Source organism: Poromitra crassiceps (assembly GCF_964638095.1).
Source record: "Poromitra crassiceps genome assembly, chromosome: 4".
NCBI lineage: Eukaryota > Metazoa > Chordata > Actinopteri > Beryciformes > Melamphaidae > Poromitra > Poromitra crassiceps.
The window spans coordinates 43746839-43769796 of NC_139626.1; the positions used below are offsets into that span (position 1 = coordinate 43746839).

General features: G+C 44.6%; 2 protein-coding genes across 3 annotated transcripts in view; both read left to right on the forward strand.

Annotated features, from left to right (window-relative positions):
* The first annotated feature begins 460 nt into the window (after positions 1 to 460).
* LOC310775302 (uncharacterized protein) lies at positions 461 to 15532 on the forward strand. Of its 2 annotated transcripts, none has more exons than XM_083635443.1 (10): positions 461 to 525; positions 4486 to 6317; positions 7059 to 7124; positions 8192 to 8279; positions 8422 to 8512; positions 8715 to 8856; positions 10644 to 10736; positions 13458 to 13574; positions 14271 to 14481; positions 14813 to 15532. In XM_083635443.1, the coding sequence occupies exons 2-10, from the start codon at positions 4695 to 4697 to the stop codon at positions 15166 to 15168; spliced, it is 2787 nt and encodes a 928-aa protein (XP_083491569.1). In that variant the 5' UTR covers positions 461 to 525; positions 4486 to 4694; the 3' UTR covers positions 15169 to 15532. The 2 variants fall into 2 exon arrangements, with proteins under 2 accessions (XP_083491569.1, XP_083491570.1); XM_083635444.1 differs by having other exon boundaries at positions 8192 to 8276.
* A 1922-nt stretch (positions 15533 to 17454) lies between these two features.
* The window catches only part of LOC310774416 (N(6)-adenosine-methyltransferase non-catalytic subunit METTL14), a 12337-nt gene continuing 6833 nt past the window's right edge, over positions 17455 to 22958 (forward strand). Inside the window, exons 1-4 of the mRNA XM_083634487.1 lie at positions 17455 to 17653; positions 18273 to 18361; positions 18515 to 18602; positions 22698 to 22775. Of these exons, the coding sequence (XP_083490613.1) occupies positions 17588 to 17653; positions 18273 to 18361; positions 18515 to 18602; positions 22698 to 22775 (321 nt within the window). The 5' untranslated portion in view covers positions 17455 to 17587. The remainder of the gene's footprint in view (positions 17654 to 18272; positions 18362 to 18514; positions 18603 to 22697; positions 22776 to 22958) is intronic.

Consider the following 22958-nt stretch of genomic DNA (forward strand, 5'->3'; position numbering starts at 1 on the left):
CAGGGGTACCCGGAAGTAAATGTAAACATCCCGCTGATTTGGTCTAGAATTCTTCATTCTTTTTATGAGGGTGAATGTTCAGAGCCGGAGTTATGGGCATTAATAATCAGTGGGCCAGAGAGTCTAGCAGCGGAATTTGCCTAACCAAATGAATGAATGATTAATACACCAATGATGGCGACTGTGAGAGGGATAGGCTGCAGGCAACGGATCTCAAAGCACACTACATTATTCATCAGTCTTTCTTCAGTAACGCTCACCTCCCTACTGTGTGTGTGTGTGTGTGTGTGCGTGTGCGTGTGCGTGTGCGTGTGTGTGTGTGTGTGCGCGTGCGTGCGTGCGTGCGTACATGTCTCCATCTCCATTCGACAACTAGCGCCTCTAGTGTCCACAATGAACACCGAGCGCTGCCTCCAGTTCGATGACATCATCAAGCGGCGTCTACTAGCAGTCGGAAACACGGAAACACGTTTGAGCAGCAGACGGTATTGACCAAGCAAGCAAAATACATGAAAATAACAAAAGGTATGAAACAAAACGTGTTATTAATCTATTAATCCATTAATGCTGGAAACCGTGTCTGTTTGCCATTATGCTTCAAGTGCTTCAAAATAACTTGGGTCTTGGAAGCAAGTGTATCTGGCTGTAGATGTTTTGAATGTTGATGATTATCAATGATATCATAATGGTAATTTATCATTATGATTCTGTAATTTTTCTTTTCTTTTTTTATTGTTCTATGTCTGCAACTGTGTAATTGTGCTGCTGCCTGTCTTGGCCAGGTCACTTTTGTAAAAGAGATTTTTAATCTCAATGAGTCTGTAGCCTACTCCTGGTTAAATTCACTACTAGGCTAAATACACTAACGTAACTAGGCTAGCAAGATCTCAGCAGTGGGTTGCACCAGCTGTGCGTAAGTTGAAACGTAAGCTAGTTTGAACGTAAAGTCTCACTAAGTCCGAGTTTACGCACTACTAAAAATATTTGGGTTGCACCAAGTGAAATAGTTACAACGTAGGCATAAGTTAGAACTTAAATTTTACACCTACGTCTTACTAGGTGTAAAGTCCTCCGTAAAATAAGCATTGGCACGGATTGCAACTTGGCACCGTGGCGCATCGTTGTTTTGCGTCGGTAACGCGCTCTCCGTGATCAATAATTACACCCTTTGATATTGATGACTCACGCTTTTGTTTCCCACAAGCTGCAGCACTGCATACAAATTAAAATAACCGCAACAATTTAGCAGGCAGGATGGTGCTAAATTAGCCTACAATACTGATAGAGCTCACAGATAAACGTTAACAGTAATATGAACCTAAACGAACGTTACTCAATAACGTTCTCATTTGGTTAGTGTTGATGAAATATAAAAGCACTAATTTGCGGTGCGCAACATGTCCTGTTTTCACTCCACTTACTTAAACAACCGTAAATAAACACCGTTTCCACCGTGCTTTTCACTGATTGGTCACAGATACTGTACACGTCATTTTCTGCGACACTATTTTGGCTAGTGTGACGTTTAAAGCAGCTACGAGCAACTTTTTCGATTGTTATTAAACAGTATAAATTTAATATCAATGCATCACATCTTACCTCTAATAGTCGACGAGACCAAAGCCGTGTGTATCTGAGATTGCTCCCTTAGGTGATTATTAAGTCTATAGTCTGTCTAAACTCGCGCCAACAGGGGGCTCTCTAGAGCGACCGGACCGGGTAACCCGGAAGTGAAACGCGGAAGTGAAACCAGGAAGTGAAACGCAGCTGCCTTTTTACGCCGTTTGCGCTGCCTAGCAACATAACATAAACAATGTGAACGCCACGCATACTCGCGGGAACATCTCTCGTTATATTCTAACAGGTTTTTTGGAAGTTATTTTGTGGTTATGGCCGAAGTGGCTGCTGCAAACCGTTTCATTTCAATTCCTGATCTGCCCTGGCTACAGACACACTAACACTGGCCGATTCACTCGGGGTTCAAGCGAGACTACTCTGCGTTGGTATCGTCGACTATTAGAGGTAAGATGTGATGCATTGATATTAAATTTATACTGTTTAATAACAATAGAAAAAGTTGCTCGTAGCTGCTTTAAGGACTACTAGTTAAGATGTATCTTACGTCTCCGTGGTGCAACTCAACAAAGACACAACTTTAGTGTCAAACTAACTAGTTTGAACGTAGCAGTTAGTGTGGACTTTACACCCTAACTTAAGACAGAACTTACGTTCAGCTGGTGCAACAGGCTGCAGATCTGTAAAGTGTGTAAACAGCTGTGGGATTAGTGAGAAAGTCGTTAAAAGAGGAGAGAACTGGGGGGCACGGTGGCGCAGTGGTAAGCGCTGTCGCCTCACAGCTAGAAGGTCCTGGGTTCGATTCCCACCTGGGACGCTGTGAGCACTGAAGGAGTGCGTGTCCGTCCGCATGTCCTCGGGTGCCCACCACCCGGGTGGGGTCGTCAAAAAGGGCTTTCTGTATGGAGTTTGCATGTTCTCCCCGTGCCCCTCATATAGAAAGGAACCCCACACCAAAACATGCAATATCCTGGTCGCTGAAGTGGTGCCTCCTCTGGTCGTTAGGGGTGCCTGTTCGGAGGGAGGGGAACTCGTTGGAATAGCGTGAACCTCCCACGTGCTATGCCCTACCGGTGAAGCTTCCCCTGTCAGGTGAAAAGAAGTGGCTGGCTAACTGCCCATGTATCGGAGGAGCATGGAGCCAGTTCTCCCCAGATCGTCAGAGGGTGGAGCAGCAACCAGGATAAATAAATAAAAAATTAGCACTAATGGGGGATAAAACTGGGATAAAAAATATAAAAAAAAGAGGAGAGAACTATGAGTGCTTGAGCATGCAGAACTATTGTATAATATTATGTTTAATATCTTTAATATTAATATCTCTTTAATATTTCCCCCCGGGGATCATTAAAGTCTTTCTGATTCTGATTCTGATTCTGATTTAAATGCACAGTGGAGCAGGTAATTAATTAGCCGCTGTAATGAATAATATAGCAAAATTAAAGCAGCTCGAAGGAACATTTAACTGGTTACGAAACCAACAGTCTACATTGTATACTGATGCCTTACATCTTACCTATAACAAATGATACCATCAGCGAGTAGATTGGCGATTTCTATAATGCTATTTCGGCTAGAGAATTAACCAATAACGTCACCTTATGTAGTAAATAAAACAACAGGGGGAGGCTCGCTGACTCAAAGAAGCTCTGGCCGGGCTGTCGCAGTTCGGCCGACCTGCTGGTCACAGCGGGAGGAGACTTGGGGGCGGGGCCCTATCTCCCGCTCGTTTAACGCCGTGCGCAATGAAAATTGGGGGCCGTGCACAAGCGCAGGCCTGTTCTAATTGTACTGGGCATAGGCGTGCCACATGCCAAACCAGGCCTTTCAGCGCAAAAATGTGGGGGTAGATGGCATTATCCTATCGTCAGCAGCGCGCAATTACTTTGCGCCAAGAGCTTTTAAAAGCACTTCTTACACGCTAAATACCTCGCTGCGCTTGAGCGCACCATCATCTCTGTGCTGCGCAGTGCAAAGTAAAATTCCTTTTGGATATGTCATTATGCACAGCCTTGCCACGCCAGGACATCAAATTCTGCTGCTAAAATTGGGTATTATTAGCAGATAATTCAGTCAGGCAATCAACTATAACTCACTGAGAAACTTTTACCGCATCGCAACGAGGAAAATGAATTGAGAAAACTTGTTGGACAATGGACATAGGCTATTCACCTTCACCTATCCCATAACCCAGAGGGTTGTTGGCACCACAGACGATCTAACAAGCTCTCTCCATCTCTCTCTGTCCTCGGCACGAGTGAGTGAGAATTGCATGCCTAGCGCAAAAAGCGATTGCGAGACGGGAATCCGACTGGTTTTATTGATGTAACGCCCAGGCATTGCCTGGCCACACCTGCGAATAATTCTGGTACTTGAGACCGCCCAAATCCCGTTTGCGCTGGCATTTTGGGAGCGTAGATGATCTGGCACGGGGCTAATTTGCGCCTGCGGCACGTGCCCGTGAACGTTTCCGTATTCCCGCCGAGAATTGCATCCCCAACATATTTCGGGGCTGTTTTAATTTAGAAGACAGGGAGGTCACGTCTATCCAGACAATTATATCACTTTTAAACACTTACATTTCTGTATAAATCATTACAATATGCTCCCGTGAGGTGGGGATGGGTTTAGCTGCTGCCGGGCGGGGGTGCAAAACTCGGCATAACACCTGGGCACATGCGCAAGGCAGACTGCAAGCGCAAATAGGGGATATTGCCTGTACCAAGATAGGGCCCTTGGTGTTCATGAAATGCAATTTTCGTTCTGGGAGAACACTACTGCTTTTGTCCACAGGGCCACTAAAATCAATACAAAATGAAAGTTCCTTGTAGCTGCTTTAACTGAGTTGATTTTATCCTTCTTTCTCCTTCATTCAATAACCGTTCTTTTGTTTTCTGCTAACTTTTTCAGCTTTGTGTTGCTATTGGAGTTTTCTGCCTCATCTCCTGCCCCTGGGCCCCTAAGGAGCCCCCTGATTGGTGGACTTGCAGGGAGCTTGCTCCTGATTGCTCAGCGGGCTTCCTCTTTGCAGTTAGCCCCGTCGCAGATGAGCAACACGATTGCTTTTGGCCAACTCCCGATACACGCAGACTATATACCCCCCTAAGGTTGTAAACATCATGTCCCATCCCATGTATGACCCCTATGCCTCGGGAACCCAAAGACCCACCCAGGGGCAGTATGGACTCTCAGGTACCCAGGCAGGGATGGGCCCTTTGTGGGTATCTCCTCGCCAGGTCCCTGGGTCTAGCCTCAGCTCTTCCGGAGCTTCCTCTTGGACTCACACCAGCTCTGGGGGAATGCTCTCTGCAATGCAGCCCCCGTCAATGAGCTATGGGCCTGGACAGAGTAGGTCCACGCGCAACACTGATACAGAGAACACCATCGACATGCAGATCAGCAGAGCCAGAGAAGGCAAACGAAGCCAAACGATGCACCAGAGAGAGCTGCAAACCACAGACCCGGTCCCTTGCCTAACTAACCATCCGAGGGACGAGGTGCTGTCCTCGGGTGCGGTGATGATGAGCGCAGGCTATCTTGTGTCTTCACCCTCCGCTTCCCTTGGGCATTCGGTCGCACGCTCAGACAAGCAAGGTGATAGTAGCTCAGTGGACTGGTCGTCGAGCTACCAGAGGCCCACTGCCGATGTCTCTTCTCAATTTTATTCTTCGTCCTATTCGTCCTCTGCTCAACACATGGCGTCCAGAGGATTAGGAGATTATTCAGTGTCGAACCCTCCTGCGTCTGCTGCCGAGTGCAGCCGACCCAAATACACGCCGGAGTCTGCCTCTAAAATCCTTTTGGACTTTGGACTCAACAAGGAAGACCTGGAACCCCTCCTCTCCTACCCCGAGGACCAGATCACCCCTGCCAATTTGCCATTCATCCTACATCAAATCTGCATCCAGAAGGCCACGAGGTCTGCAACTGCAAGTGAGGCAAAAATGGACGACCAGCATCAGTACAGCAGAGGCGTGAGTAGATCGGACCATTTGGGGACTTCTGGAGAGCCGGTGATACGACAGGAAGAGTGCAGCCGACCCAAATACACGCCGGAGTCTGCCTCTAAAATCCTTTTGGACTTTGGACTCAACAAGGAAGACCTGGAACCCCTCCTCTCCTACCCCGAGGACCAGATCACCCCTGCCAATTTGCCATTCATCCTACATCAAATCTGCATCCAGAAGGCCACGAGGTCTGCAACTGCAAGTGAGGCAAAAATGGACGACCAGCATCAGTACAGCAGAGGCGTGAGTAGATCGGACCATTTGGGGACTTCTGGAGAGCCGGTGATACGACAGGAAGAATTGGCACCTGCCAATCGCCAGCAGAGTAAAGTGATTGACTATGGACATGGACATAGTGGTAAATATACTGGAGGGTATAGGGTTGAGATTGGTGGGAATAGCAGTAGCATCAGAGCTAGCAGTGGTGGAAGTGGCAGCATGGTGACGATGGACACTTATGCTAGTAGGAGGAGACACAGCCAAGACCCACGGCCGGAAAAAACTGGATTTGTGAAATGCGGTGCCTTGGGTTCTTCCTGTGAGCAGAGTTCTGTTAGCAGTGTCAGCTCCTCTTACAGTTCAACGCTGAGCTCTGCACCCCCCCTACGCAAAGTCCCAACCAAACAGTCCCCGGGACCAGGCAGGACCTCGCAGCTGATCCAGGATTACATCTCACTTGTGAGGAAAGAGACCGACAAGAGAGTCCTCGACTCCGAGGCCTCCAAACCCATTCCGGTGAGGGAACCATCAAAAGCGCGCCCATTAGGGAAATTACATAACGGTAATGTCAACTTTCTCTGCCTCACCGCCCAGGCTAGGTGTCTGCTGGGTCTTAGAGCCCCTATCTTACTGTAGGGTCTCTATAATGATTACTTTGCATCATAACTTGGAGACCCCACATAATAATGATCGCTGTGGATAATATAAAATGCAAATTGAAGATAAATATATAAACAAATAAAAATGCAGATTGGGCATACGTTAAGAAAAGAACAGCTTGCACATTGGAATCATTCTATTTCAGTGAATGGGGAAAAAAAGAATGAACAGATTATTAGTGAATCATACAACAACCAAATCCCTGCCATGCTGGTTCGTAGGGGGAAAAGGCAGTGTGATTTTTGTATGGGGATTTCGGTTAAATGTATGAAATAAGGTCTGTAGTGTTACCAAGTTTATGAAACGGCAAAGTTTGTGTTCAGCAGGATAATCTTCACAAACGAGGACCACTTTTATGACTTTTGAAGCATTTTCTGAAAATGGCGGGTGGGGGGCGGGGGCTTGGCGTGAAAGAAATCTCGAAAAATGTTCTCTTTTTTTCTGTTGCATGTCATTCTGCAGCATATAACAGTAAATACTCATTAGTTGGAGAGATGAGTGTTGTTTTCTTTTCAATGTATTGCAAATCACTAATAATTCATATTTGAATTAAAGGCAAGTTCGGTGTGTGTGTGTGTGTGCACCTGTGTGTGTTAGGATGAAGTGGACGACGTGCAGCAGCCAGATGAAGGATGGTGGTACGATTCAAGTATTTTCCTTAAGGTCAGCAAATGTTCTGTCTGTATAACCTCTATCTCTTCTTAGCTGGGACCAGCAGCTCTATAAGTCACTCTGTTGGTCTTAGCTGGGACCAGCAGCTCTATAAGTCACTCTGTGTCTCTTCTTAGCTGTGGGACCAGCAGCTCTATAAGTCACTTGGTTGGTTGGCCGAGCCGCAGAAACTTGCAGGGATGTGAATTGGTGCAAGGCGCACCGTTGCGCCTCCAAAATTTGCCAAAATCTAACCAGCGACCTGATTAGTGGAAGACCCACAAAACAAGTGTTTCCAATTTAGGCGTGTTTTTCTGCTTGGTTGAATCAAACAAACCAGACATTTTAACATGGAAAGTAGCTAGATCAGATAATGACTTGGGTTGGTGTTTGCTGTTAACATTCAAAGTTTCTCATTTGACATCATCATTTGTATAAAATTCTACACACCCACCTATTCATACCCATTATTTACTCTCTCGTGCTTAATTCAAAGGATGGCTTTACCGGTAATCAACCCACATTGTATCATAATCTCGGTAATATAAGCACATGGGCAGTGTTTTGCCTTCTCTCTCGGTTTACCTCATGGGAGAAAAATGCTCCCGCTGCTGCCTGCAGAAACTCCGCCCCCACCAGCTGCAAGTCATTAAGGCTTGTTAAAGCTCTCCATGCAATTTTCTCTGTGGATGTACGCAAACTTAAAAAATAAAAACAATAACAGCCGTCCTCGGAGCAGATTCCGCCTCTCCAGCAGAACTTCCGCTGCTCCGTTGTGACGCGTTGTGACGTAAAACGCGTCACAACGGAGCACTTTGCCAGAGGAGGAAATGGGAGATCTCTGTGAGGAAAATAGAGAGAGAAGGTAAACACTGCCCATGTGCTTATATTACCCAGATTATTAATGCTACAAAGTGGGTTGATTACCGGTAAAGCCATCCTTTAAATCTTTTTCTCACCTGCCTTTCTACTTCCCTCTTCGTCTTTTCCCCCCTATTTTAATATTTTCCTCTTCTTCACTGTTTCTATGGTCGTCTCAGATTCACTGTCACACACTTGTTTTACTTTCATTTTTTTAGGGCACCCAGAGCCGAAACCCCCACAACGACTACTGCCAGCACTTTGTGGATACAGGACACAGACCACAAAGCTTCATCAGAGATGGTGGTGAGAATGAGATTTGTCCAGTTTTTTTGCTATTTACTTCATTCACTGTTTTTGTTTGATCAAAACTGTAATTGAACCCACTATGCATACTGAACTGTGTGTACGTCTGTGTCTATGGTTCTAACCTCCACGTGGGGTTCAGGTCTGGCCAAGCGCTTTGAGGAAGTTCCTAAACTCAGAAAGCTGATCAGACTGAAGGATGAACTCATCTCCACCACCAACACCCCTCCCATGTAGGTTCCCCTTCCTATCAGGGACAAATATTTGGCTGATTTTCATTGTGATTAGGCCCAGAGGAAGTGACTTGATTCAAGTGACTTGATTCAAGTCACTTCCTCAATTCAAGTTGAATTGAGATGACACAGGCCCTTTCATGTAAGGTCTTGGTTGTTTTGAGGAGACAACATCTGTATGTGTGTGTATGTGCATGTGTAGGTACCTCCAGGCGGACCCAGAGCACTTTGACCTGCAGGATTTGAAGTGCAAGTTTGACGTGATTCTGCTTGAGCCTCCACTAGAGGAGTACTACAGAGAATCAGGCATCAGCCACACTGAACGCTTCTGGAATTGGGACGATGTACGTAACGCACAGTCGCAGTTGGCAGTGAATGCTAGTATGTGTTGCAAATAGGGATGCACCGATATGAAATTTTTGGCCGATACCGATAACCGATATTAACATTGCTGTTATGGCCGATAACCGATATTTACCGACGCCGATATGATCTGTATAAAAACACATTTCTATGATAATCAAATTTTGTACATACTGAAAAACGCATGTAAACACTGTGAATTTGAAAAAGTACTGCGTTTCTTTATTTCAAAAACATTTGTAAAAGCCCGTAAATCATAGCTTTACTGCATTATTTCATCTCAATGTGAAGAATTTGGCTGATAATGATAACCGATATTAACATTGCAACATCGGGCCGATACGATATGTTAAAAAATGACTAACATCGGCCGATACCGATATGATTGCCGATATATCGTGCATCCCTAGTTGCAAATGAGGGAAAGGGATAATTTAATTGTTTTGAGTACCGTAATTTCCGCACTATAAGGCGCACCTGAGTATAAGCCGCAGCAGCAAAATTGCCTGTTTGTTACATATATAAGCCGCACCGGACTATAAGCCGCGGGTGTTTTGATGTTTAATTACCATATGTAAGGTTCGTGCACAGAGGGGATTGTCGGGAAAGAGATGGCTGTTTGGGGAAGCTCCCATTTAGTAACATTTCAACAAAACAAGCATATCCCGCTGGGGATCTTTTCTTTTGGCATTGTGAGACGCTTAAAAATCACCATCGGCGGGAGCTTTACTCCAGATGCTGTGCAGCCAAGAACACAAGTGAAATTCGTTCTCTCGTGACCTGTGGTTCTCAACGTGATGGACGATTCACCTTTCTTGTTAACAGTCCTAGTGAGAGGCAGGTCGAACGTCAAAGGCACTTCATCCATATTTATGATCTGCTCCGGTCCGATGGAATATTCCTTGATCTTTCTTTGTGTGAATTCGCCGAAGTTTGTAATTTTCTCCTGGTAGTCGGGAGGGAGTTGCTGACACACAGTCGTCCGCGCCCTGACGGACAGTCCCTTTCGTCTCATAAATCTGAAACACCAGGATGGTCCACCTCTAAAATGTTCAATTTTCATTTCGGTGGCGACTGTTTTGGCCTTCAGTCAGATCTGAACGGTGGACACACCTCGGCCGTCTGCTCTCTGTGTCAACACCCTGATGCCAAGGTTACGTGCTGCTGCTCGATTTCCTTCTTTCCTTCTTCTTCTCGCCGCCATCGTCGTAACACAGCCAGTTCTCCATCTTTTGAAGCATGATGTTAGATTACAACGAGCTAGTTGTGTGGCTTAGCCTTCCAAAATGTTGCCGTTAGTTTTTTAGAATGTAATACATAGAATTGGGAATGTTACATTCAATTTCATTCAGACTGTCTTTCAGGCTCAATCGCTGCCATTTTCCCCCCGGAGCGAGGGAGGAGGGAGGGTGTTTTACTGTAGTGGCTGAGAGAGCGTAGTGGCACAGTGCTCCAATCAGGTCGCGAGGCACATTTTTTGCAACATCATCCAATCAGGGTCTCGCTCTCGTAATGTCTGTCTTGCTCTCGTTCTGCCTCATACCAACATCCATAGATTTTGGAGGTCCCCGAGCGGCCGTTAGCTGATAAAATCCATAGATAAGCCGCACCGTTATATAAGCCGCAGGGCCAAAAAACGGGGAAAAAGCCGCGGCTTATAGTCAGAAATTTACGGTATATTATATATTCATATTATTCACTTTGGAAGAATTGTGCTTATGTTATTATCACGCTCATTCACCCTTCTCTTCCTCCTCTGCAACTGCAGATCCTGAAGCTGCAGATTGAGCAGATATCGGCCCTGCGTTCCTTTGTCTTCCTCTGGTGTGGCTCTGGGGAAGGTCTGGACCTGGGCAGAATGGTAAAATATGTCCCTCACTCAGTTAAAAGCAAACATAATTATAGAGGCAAATTGAACCTCTGATATGTCCCAAATGTAGCTGAAATCCCTTACCGGCTTCATCAGACTGTCAAGCTGGGGGCAGTTGTTGTTAGCTGGCTCGGTGTGTATCAGAACCTAGCTGGCTCGCTGTGTATCAGGCAGCTGAGTGAGACAACTGCTCAGTGTAATGTTATTCCAATAAGCCGGGGGGTGTTACCACCTGCCTTCTGAAGTGCTTCTGACATGCGGGTAATGAAAAATACCTCTGTTCATCCCCCAGCCTCTTCCACGCTCAAGCTCGGCCTCAAATCTGCAAAGCGTTTTGGATACGCAGTTTCGACACCTGCCAGTCAGCGTCATCATTCCATACTGCCTATGGGGACATACAGACCAAAAGCATTTTTGGAGCTGCCAGCGTCTTTCTGCAATTCATTCTCTATGTCAGGACGCGCTAGACGTGCTCCTCTTTTAATGAACGCACCTGGCGTTTCAGCGCTGGTGGCGTCTGTTGTTTTTGGAGAGAACTGGACTGAACTATAGGCTAAATAACTTTTCGTGTTCGTCTTCCGTATATATGATCTTTGTGTGCAACACGTGACATAGGAGAGCGCCAGGATTGGGGCGGGGAGTTTTTGTTCCCCCCCCGGGCCCGTTTTGGGCGTGTTTTCTGAATGATGACGCGCCCTGCAGTGTCTCTATGTAAACTCCACTGTCTGTGAACAAGGTCCTGCTTTTGTCCTGGTAGGTCCAAGAAAAATCTGGCTTACCAACGATGACAACAACATGGTGGTGGTGGTGGTGGGGAGGGGGGGGTCATCATCTGCAATGAAGAAGCTGCAACTCTGCTGTGCCGCAGCCCTTCATTGTCAGTCACACACAACGTGATTTACACCCTAAAGTGTGTAGAAATCAAGCCCGGTGAAATTCAGACTGAATGTCGTCAGCCTAAACAATGCAAAATGCCAGCACCCACAAGACAGACAGGGCGCTTGATTTAAAGCACAGGAAGAGACGGGCAGTCTGGGGAGCAGTTCTCTCACAGATGACAGCCAACAGTCACATGATGAGCCCATGGTAGGTTTTGTGATTCATTTGTAAAAATGGAGTTGCCATCATTCTATAGGCCTATATTAGGGCTGCACAATCAATCGAATCGAAATCGCAATATGACTAAGTGCTAGGGATGGGCATCGAATTTTCGAATAATCGTTGTTATTATCAAGGTCGACTTTTATTATTGAAATTCGAAATTCGAAAAAAAAAAAAAAAAAAAAAAAATTTGAGTGAAATGTTGCATTGTCTCCCCTGATTCTAAGTATAGTCAAATCGCTTGGTTTGAGCAAGTAAAACAATTTTTATAAGCATTTTAAGCAAGGTTTATGGAAAAATTAATGGCGGATGAAATCCCATGAAGAGGGAGAGGGGGTGACTTTGGCACCCCTTTGGCACTCAGACCTGAGCCTACTAAATATTTAATGAACCACTCATGATTGTCAAAACTGTTTTTTATTTTCGAAAATGTCAATGTCATGTAACATGTTCTTTACTTCAGTGGTGCAATGCTTGTTTGAGCTAAAAATCCACAGCAGAAGCTTTTTATATTATTAATAAAGCCGTAGACTTAGAATCAGGGGAGACAATGCAACATTTCACTCACAAAAAAAAAAAAAAAAAAAATTACATTTTTATTTTTATTTTCGAATTTCGAATTAAATTCGAATTTGGCCAGCGAATTTCGAATAGTGTTTTTGCTAGAAATGCCCATCCCTACTAAGTGCAATATCCGAAATCGCAGGAGCACTGCAATTATTTAATAAAGGAAAAATGTGCCACAACAACACAGCATTAAATTAAGCATTGTGGTCCTACAGAGATGTGCCGGCCTAAGAATCATGTTCTCCAGACGTAAAGGGAACATGCTTGTTTGGTACAGACCTCAGGGGAAAAAATCACATCACCTTTTACTTGTATTTTTGTGTGAAAAAGAAATCGAAAAATGGCCATTCCCACTGAAATCGTATCGCATATCTGCCAGTACAATCACAGTATGGCATATCGTGCAGCCCTAGCCTATATTAGAAGTGTGTGTCTGGACTTTTAGTCTGAATTTAACTCATGCTGACAATGCTAAAAGGATAACCGGCACTCACGGTAGGCTTTTTTTTGACGTTTGACGTTTCGGCGTAAAGCCTTTGTCAACAAACAACAAATTTTTGTTGTTTGTTGACAAAGGCTTTACGCCGAAACGTCCAATTTTTTCACTGCCCAATAAAAGGCTGTTTTTCAATTAGCCTACCGTGAGTGCCGGCTCTCCTTTTTCATTGTTATCCATTATCCAGGCACCCGGTCTGTTTTTCATATAAGGAGTTGTGCACTTTACCTCAATTCGACAATGCTAATTAAACACATTTCTAATCTAGCCTTTGCCTCCTTCACTTAAGACGGCAATGACGAGGAGGATGTACTGTATATAGGTCAGGAATGTGGAGAGATCGAGCAGAGAAGAAGCCAGTGTGAAAGGTGTTAACAGCAGCTCGTGTAGTTGACATTTCTAGCAGTTATTGATATCAAATTGGAAAAATGCAACTGATATCGATACAGAATTGTCACACCGCCTCTTATTTGAATATTTTGCATTTTTGCCTAACTGAGAAATCCACCATGAAATTTAACACGCAACCCTAATTACACCAATTTCAGTGTTTGAGGAAGTGGGGCTTTAGGCGGTGTGAGGATATCTGTTGGATCAAGACAAACAAGAATAACCCCGGCAAGACCAAAGCATTGGACCCAAAAGCAGTATTCCAGAGGACCAAGGTACAATACACACACACATGCAAACGCACAAACAAACAGTGTTTTCATTATTGCCAGTGGGTAGGGCATTGCACCAATTTCTACTGTTCACTTGAGATTAAGGGGATGAACACTTGAGTCTGGATTATTTTTTCTCCGATTTTTCTGCCCCGGTCGTTGCTCCACCTTCTGCCGATCTGGGGAGAGCCGTAGACTAGCACCATCCTTCCTCCGACACATGCGCAGGGCAGTTACCAGCTGCTTCTTTTCACCTGACAGCAGGGAGCTTCACCAGCATGACGTAGCACATGGGAGGGATAACGCTATTCCCACCAGCTCCCTTCCGCCCCCTACAGAGGCAACCCGACCGACCAGAGGAGGCGCTAGTGCAGCGACCAGGACACATACCCCTAATCTGGCCTCCCACCTACAGACACAGCCAATCGTGCCTGTATGGACGCCCGACCAAGCTGGAGGTAACACGGGGGCGCGAACCTGCGACCCTTGTGTTGGTAGGCAGGGAATCTACCGCTACACTACCCGGACGCCCGAGTCTGGAGTTTTCAAGTCCCCAATTAGGAACCTAATATCTTATAAATGGAAAAAGTTTCTACATGTGATTTTTTTTTTGCTGCAAAGATATGCTGAACAGTCTAAATATTATTTCTTCTCCCTCTCTGTTCTCATTCCTTCATGTCCAAAACACCTTCCTACCAGGAACACTGCCTGATGGGAATTAAAGGAACAGTGTGTAGGAGTACAGACGGCGATTTCATCCACGGCAATGTGGACATTGACTTGATCATCACTGAAGAGCCAGAGATGGGCAATGTGGAGAAACCTGTTGAGATCTTCCACATCATCGAGCATTTCTGCCTGGGCCGCAGGAGGCTGCACCTGTTTGGACGAGACTCCACCATCAGACCAGGTCAGGTGGACCAACAGGAATACTCTATTAGTGCAAAAAACTTTGAGTGGGCAAAATATCAGGATATCCTTCTAATCTTTCCTTGAAAGATGGATTGACCAGGTGAATCTATGAAGACGTTGGTTTATGTCACTTTGATGTTCCTTTAATCAGGGGGGGGGGGTATAAAAGTGATCTTGATATTTCTCATACTCAGTTTACTGCAATGGACTTTTATTTAGTGGCACCATTATTTAACCTTTGTGCAAGGGTACCTGAATACTGAATTCCTGATCTTTCTCAACAGCCTTTCTCTCACTTTTTGTTGTTGTTGGTTTTCACCTCTTTCCAGGCTGGCTGACGGTGGGGCCCACGCTGACAAAGAGTAACTTCAACCCAGAGGCCTACGCCTCCCACTTTGGCATCCGCAACTCCCACCTGACCGGCACCACCGAGGAAATAGATAAGCTGCGGCCCAAAGATCCCCCTGCCAAGCAGCCCAAGTCACAGCGGGGCGGCAAAGCGCCCAGAGGGGCACGCGGTGGGGCACGCGGTGGGGCACGCGGTGGGGCACGCGGTGGGGCACGCGGTGGGCCAATTGCAGGGAGGGGCGGCGGAGACAGGGGCCGCAAAAGAAACAGACCAAACTTCCATGGAGACAGAGGAGGGTTCAGGGGCAGGCCACACTGGGGCTTCCCACCTGGCTAAGCCAAGGACTCATATCAATTATGTTGCGTTTCATTAGTCGGCGGGGAGTCCCCGCTGCCATGACAAGTGTCTTTCTAATTCTCTGGAAAACTCAAGTGAACTTTACAAGATCGCCTCTTTGAGGCCTGAGGGAGCGAGTCATCAACGATGGTCACCCAGCGCTGCAGATTAACCACTGTGTATTGTGGTTTCTCGTAATTTCCGCTATAATTGATTGTCCAAATAAAGGCTAATGTGATGTAAATTTTCTCTATCAATCTCTCAAGACAGATTTTTGATTTGCATGAAAATCTGTTGGCATGGTCAAACACAATCCGGATTATAGCTCTCCTAACAATAGGTAAAATTACATTACATTACGTTACATTACGTCATTTGGCAGACACTTTTCTGCAAAGCGACTTACATTAACACATTTTTGTCAGCGATAGAGCAATCAACTATGCAACACAGTCTATGACATCTACAACTTCTGAAGAAATAGTGGTAAAGTTTTTTTTTTTGGGAGAAAGATGTTAGTTCAAGAAGGGGACAGGTGAAGCCTGAAAAGGTGTGTTTTAAGTTTTTGCCGAAGGATTGGCAGTGAAGCGGCCATCCTGACCATAGGGCTCATTCCACCATTGCGGTGCCAGGGACGAGAAGAGTCGCGATCGGGATGAGCGACTTTTGAGCCCCCGTAGCGAAGGAGCGGCGAGGTGTCCCGCACTGGTGGAGGAGCGGAGAGAGGTTTGGAACCTGACCATAGATTGTAGGTACAGAGGAGCTGTCTGGTGTACTGCCCTGTAGGCCAGTACCAGTGTCTTGAATTTGATGCGTGCTGAGATGGGAAGCCAGTGAAGGTCCTGGAAGAGGGGAGTGACATGAGAGAATTTGGGTTGGTTATTAGCATAAAGCGGCTGGGTGAGTTGAGTTCCGGTTCCCGTTATTCAGGTATTGAAACAAGCTTACCCCCAGAGGTTTAAAAGCATGTACAGTATATGTATTTTTTTAAACCGATGGATTCCCAGATTGTTGCCGCTATGGCTTAAACAAGCTGCTGATTATTGCAGTATTTAAAACTGATTTTAGTGACATGTAAAACAGATGTTTGAGATTGCAACAATTGTCTGAGCAAAAAAAACTACAAGTGTAAGTAAGAACAATATCCAGATAATCGGAGTGAATGTGTTGAAATTCATGCATGTTTAATTGCATATTGTACTGATGTTTCATTGCTGGCGTTTTGTTTTTTATTGTATGTTTTATCGCTGATCTTATGATCAGTGGTTCTCAAACAAACTTTTCACATCAAGGACCCCTAAACTGATACAAATGAGACCATGGACTCCCATCTGTTAAGATTTTTGCTTTTAGAACTTTTATTACAGAAAGTGTAGGAAACCCATGACCAAAATAGTCATACATTCTTGATGGAATTATAGTGAAGATAAATGATCACCCTTTTTGCTGGAACCCCCTCAAGGACCCCTGGGGGTCCTCGGACCCCAATGTGAGAACCACTGATGTATTATTATTATTACTGTAATACACTTTCTGTAATACTATGGAAGGTCAGTAGAATGTACAATTAAATACAATTAATAAAATCCAGAAAAAAACCTATTTGCATTTAGAAGTACCCATGTTACTGATGACTGATTTATACTGTTTTTCACACCATTTCACATTAGTAGGCTTATAGGCGACACACAATAGTGAATGTTTGTTATAATGGTATTTATGGGTTTGTCCAAGTGAAAGTCTTTTTATTTTTATGGAACGTCAATGGAAAAATCAATGGGGAATTGCACTCCCTAGGCCCCATGGGGAACCTGGAAGAGGGCATGACAGCTGTGACTCATGCACTTTTAACTGGAAAATATGCAAACACATATGCTTGTTTCTTTTTCTGACAGATAGGCATTAATAGTTTAGGTATGATAGATTTGTTTGAAAATAACCGTTTATTTGTATTGTTTCCACGCACACACTTTGGCCGATTAAATAGGGATTGTCAGAATAAAACATTCCACTCTGTGTTCTGCATGCACAGTTGTATGTGGTTAGACATTATGGAAACTGATAAAGTCGTTTGGCTATTCACAAACAAGATATAATCATCAAGCATGTTCTCATGTCACCAGTGTGTGTACTGTGTTTACTGTGTTCAACACATCGGTATTACAGGTTAAATAGCGCCCTCTAGTGTCTACAATGAGGAATGTCGATGGCGTAAAATAGCAGCGTCCGTCCTGTCCGGCGGTGACATCATCAAGCGGCGTCTAACTTTACTCCATTCACGCTAGCTGCTGCTAGCCGATTGTTGAGTAGCTTTTAAATCACTTTTATATCACGTGCGTTGATGTTTTTGATGCAGCAGCGACAAAGGACACACCGCAGTTCACTGTAATTAACGTTAAAAACCAGTACGAGGTCAGAAATGAACAGTCGACTGCAAGAGATCCGCGAGCGGCAGAAGCTCAGGCGCCAGCTTTTAGCACAACAGGTCAATTGCCATTGAACCCCTTGTCCTTTCCCCCCAATTTAAACAACAGCTAAATATCTATAACGGTCAAAGTTAGTGTTGATATGTAGGCCTTTATGCATAACGTACTGTGCGTTGCACGGTGTAGATAACGAATTATTTATCAACAGGCATTTTCTCTATAGTACATAATGATAATACACATATTTTGGTGGACAGAGTCTTGCACGGTGTGGTAGCCTATAAACTTATTACTCCAATGATTGGTCGCCCTCGGACTGGACTCGGATAAATACACGTGAATAACAAGTTGAGGCTAAAATAACGCTAACTACACCACAACAATACAGTCTGTAATAAGTGGCTATATTGAATGGCAACAAAATATGAATATGAATTTTCCGTGTTAAAACAGGATGTACCGCGTAACAGCAGTAACGTTACTGAGATAGCCGGGATATATCCAGTGTGTGTGTGTGTGTGTGTGTGTGTGTGTATTTGCACGAATGCCGTTGCATGGCATTGATTCGTTCTAATGAAATAGAAAATGGCAGAATATGAAAACATGAGAACTTACAGCATATCCTACACACACTGACGTGATGTGCAAAATATAACCTGCTCAACCTCTCATCTACAGTTGGGAGCAGAAAGCGCAGACAGTATCGGTGCAGTCCTAAAGAGTAAAGACGAGCTGAAGGAGATCGAGGACAATAGAGAAACATGCAGGTGAGCAATTTCTGCAAACATGGAACATTTTAACGTAAACCATTTAAATGTCCACATAGTCTACTCTGTGCCAAAGAATAGCTGTGTCAGTGTGTGAACTGTGAAGGAAAGCCACACTGAAGCTGGGAAATGTAAAGTATTTGTGTTTTGCAGAGCTTCATTTGACACTTCAGTTCCATCTTCCAAACGGAAGGCTCAGACAGAGGGAGAGGACACAGAGGAAGATGTGGAAGAACCAAAGGTGAGCATGATGTGTATATATATGTGTGTGTGTGTGTGTGTGTGTGTGTGTACCAAAGGTGTGTGCGTGCGTGCACAATAGAGAGCCAAAGTGAAACGTCACTTCCTGCTTTCTCCCTGTACCAGCGCTGCGAAAAATATGAATGGCGGTGGACGGAGAATAAGGTGACTTTTTTGATCCCGTTTGAATTGTGCCACGGGGTGCCAACGCTAATTTTGTCAATTTAAAACATAACTTTGCATGTCAATAAAGTCGCAGTTTGTCGCCAAACTGTTGCACTAGAAGTTATAAATCAGAAAGACTACATACACTGTCGCCTAAGTGACGTCACTTTCTCTACCGGCAAAGCTGAAGACCGGCGACATGCCACGAGCTTCCACGAGCTATGTAGTTTTTATACGAAACTAACCCCTACGTTTCACTTTGACGACAAGCTGTGACCTTCTTGACATGCAAAATTTTGTTTTAAATTGACAAAATTAGCATTGGCACCCCGTGGCACAATTCAAACGGGATCAAAAAAGTAACCTTATTCTCCGTCCACCCCCATTCATATTTTTCGCAGCGCTGGTACAGGGAGAAAGCAGGAAGTGACGTTTCACTTTGGCTCTCTATAGGTGCACACTGTGAATCTCCACGGGTGGAAGAATACTCCATCCCACTGTATGTCAATTGAAAGGTGCTTTGAGGGATTGTTAGCCATTCCAAGGCCAGTTCTGATTCCCTTGAACCTGTAATGTTATTGGCCATTTCAAAATGATCTAAATATCAAACCATGTCCAATCCTTTACATTAATAAACTGGAAGGAAATGGTTGAAGTGCATGATTGTTGTAGTATTGTTCAGACGGCCCCTGAGAAATTCACTCTGCTATTAATGAAAAGGATCAATCACTGATCAGACTTTATTTATATATATATATATTAGGGATGTCACGATATTTCGTCCCACTAAAGTCCCACGAAATTGCGCGATACAAAACGTGACGATATCGTGGAGATGAAAAAATATATCCAGAGAAAAAGAACCTCTGAACATGCTGCACTGACGGGCCGGCACTGATCTGTATTCTCTCTCTATCTTTTTCATTACTTTGCTTGAAATGGGGACTAAACCGACGCTCATTAAATAACCGACAAGATTAAATGCGCTATTTATAGACTAATGCATTGCTGGCGAAGTTTGCGCAACACAATTCACATTTCCCCGTGCGGTTATCCCAATGCGGACCGCGTGTTTCAGTGGATGACAGCAGCGCACTGGCTGTGTGTCTGCCGCCTGCACTGTCAGAGGCGCAGACGGACACTCTGACAGGGAGACCCTGCCGGTCCAAGTGGCAGACGAGATGTCTCCCCTCATCTCTAAAGACTAGACCTACAGTAGTCTGAAATTAACTAGTTTGTGCCATTGTTTCCACGGGCACAACATGTCGGGTAAGCAGTTAATAGTATAGCCTACAAATTAATCTCGCTCTGAATGTGTCTAATGTGCGCATAATAGGCTATCTGTCATTAGGGGATGCAGCTCTGTACTCCCGAAACAATTTCAAATTGTACGTTACGATTACCATGTCTAATTGTACGAGTAACGTTAACTTGATACTACGTTTCAATCGTCAATTAACGCTCCGCAACGCTCAACATACAGTGCAGTCAGAGAATTAATTGAAGAGGAATCATCCTCCTTAAAGGCCGGCTTTACCGTGGGGAATATGAATATATATTCAATCTCACGCCCCTAAGGTTTTCGAATCCGTTGAAATTTTTGAAATTGGTTGTTTCCCGCCAGAGATATCACCAGAAATGCACTCTGTGTGGCGGGGGGGGGGGGGTGGTGGAGGGGAGGGGCGGGTGCGGGCACCCGAAATACTACATTTCCCACAATGCACTGGGCTCGCGTGGCCTTCGTTTCCAGGCCCACCCCTCAGGCATTTGGCTGATATCAAACTCCAGTAGGTGGCGGTAATGCACATATATGCTTGCCAACCGCCATAAAAGTCGAAGAAGAAGAAGGCTTCGACATAAAAAGATTTAGTAGAAGAAGAAAAAATTACAAAACATCAAAAAAAAAATTGTCTCCAAATTGCACCAAATTTAACACGTTCACTGACAATGACGTGTTTTTACGTCAAACAGGATCCATTTTGTCGATTTTGTTTTTTTGACGGTGGGATGTGCATCTAGCCCTTTTACATCTCTTATATAGGTATTGGACGTGTACAACGTGTACAACCCATTCCACCGACCCACTAAGTGGCGACAGTGCTTTCCTGACTAGAGGAAGGCAAGCAAAAAGCAGTGTGACTGAAGCCATTCTCATGAAGGTGGATTGGCGAAGGCGCTTTCGTTTTCGCGCTGATTGCTGGCGGTGCGGGATTGCAGATTTGCATAGTGGATTGCGGGTGGGACACACTTTGAAACACGCAGCATAAATATGACCAGAATCGCAAAAGCTTCATCAAAGCTCTCAGCCAAAACTCCAAGAAGCGAGCGAGTCCATCCAGACTTCCTCAAAGAGCGGCCGCGCAGACAGGCACAGCAGCAGCAAAGCAATGAGACTGGTGACGCGAGGTTACAGCAGCAGCAACGAGCTTGTGGCACGGCCGCTGCGGCCAAGAGGACACACACGGAGGGAGGAGTTGGAAGCGGAGGGGGGTTTCCTGCTGTTATGGAGGAGGTTGCTGTTCAGAACTATTGTTTGGATGTCTGACGTCTTACTGATGCCAGGGATGAATGGTTGAAGTGACTGTTCTATCGAATTTCACAAAAAGCCGTTTATCTCTGAATAATTTTTCTGACGCTGAAACCATGCTGTATTCAACTGCTAATGCTTACATGACTGCTAACTCTACAAACTAACTCTTTTAGACAGAGAAAGCACACATTCTATTAGTTCTTTTGAGATATTGTGTGTTCACAAAATCTTAGCAGAAAAGAATCCTCGGGTCTTGAAAGATGAGCCAGAATCCTCAAGGAAACCCTCTGGCAGAACCTACCTACAGTGAAAAAAAACGGCTGGCAGTGAATGTGTTAAACGGTAGTATATATGTCCGGAGATGTCTTCATAAAAAAAATGTCATGCATTTTAAGGCATTTTTGTAGGAGTTTGATGTTGTGACTAATTCATGTAAAAATGTGTAAAATCGGGTACATTGCTCAGCGTTGATTTCGTTACTTCAACGCACCTACTACTAGATGTAAAATTTGACGAGCTTTCCAATGCCGCCAGTCCCGTGTCTGTCCGTGCTTCCGTTCCAGAGATATGGTCTCTTTGCAAGGAGCTATGGAAAGCTAACCTAGCTACCATAGGCTAGGCGGTTGAACAAGATGGCTGCCTTTTGCTTTTCTTCGAGACCTCTGAAGGGGCGTGGAGGACCTCTAGAGGCGGGACCATGGCTCACAACACTTGTAGTTCATAGGCGCTCGACTTCCGCAAGGCGGACTCGGGCCAGATGACGCGTAACGCGTCGGCTGGCCCGAAAAATATGTGAGAGATGGTTGATAGGTCAGGCAGGGAAGCACCAATTTCAAAAATTCCAACGGATTCGAAAACCTTAGGGGCGTGAGATTTAATATATATTCATATTCCCCACGGTAAAGCCGTCCTTTAAGAGGATGACAATTACATATGAAGATAGTAGCCTACACAATACACAGCTCGTTGCCTGCATAAGTTATTTAATATAGATTGTATAGTTTATTTTTCTTTTAGGCCTACCATGCAATAAACATCTAATTATTATAACAATTTCCAACAACAGCATTTGTTTTGCATTTTGTGTATTTCAAATAAGAAATATTTATTCAAATAAGAAATATTTAAAATAAGATTTTTCCAGTCATATATTTTCATTATTCAAGTTTTGTAAAAAACTAATAAATATCGTACCGTTATCGTGAACCCAATATCGTGTATCGTATCGTACCGTCAACTGAGGGTATCGTGACACCCCTAATATATATAGAAGGGAGGTTTGTGTTTTTCATTTCAATGGAGATAGAAAATCCAAATTTTCTCGCAAAACACAATAATAAAGCTTTGAAATAAAGACGACTTCATTGTGTGTGTGTGTGTGTGTGTGTGTGTGCACGTTAGGATGAAGTGGAGGTGCAGCAGCCAGATGAAAGCAACCCTTATGAGGAGGTGTATAAGGATTCAAGTACTTTCCTTAAGGTCAGCAGATTGTCTGTCTCTTTACCTCTCTTCCTACCGTTGCTTCTTCTCACACATGCGTTGTTTAAGCAAACTTTTGCTGATATGTTGTAATAAATAGAATGCAAACGAGGCGTTTCCAAATTAGGCTGCGTGTTCCTGCTTGGTTGGAGCAAATAAACAGGCGTCCCCCCCCCCTTTAAA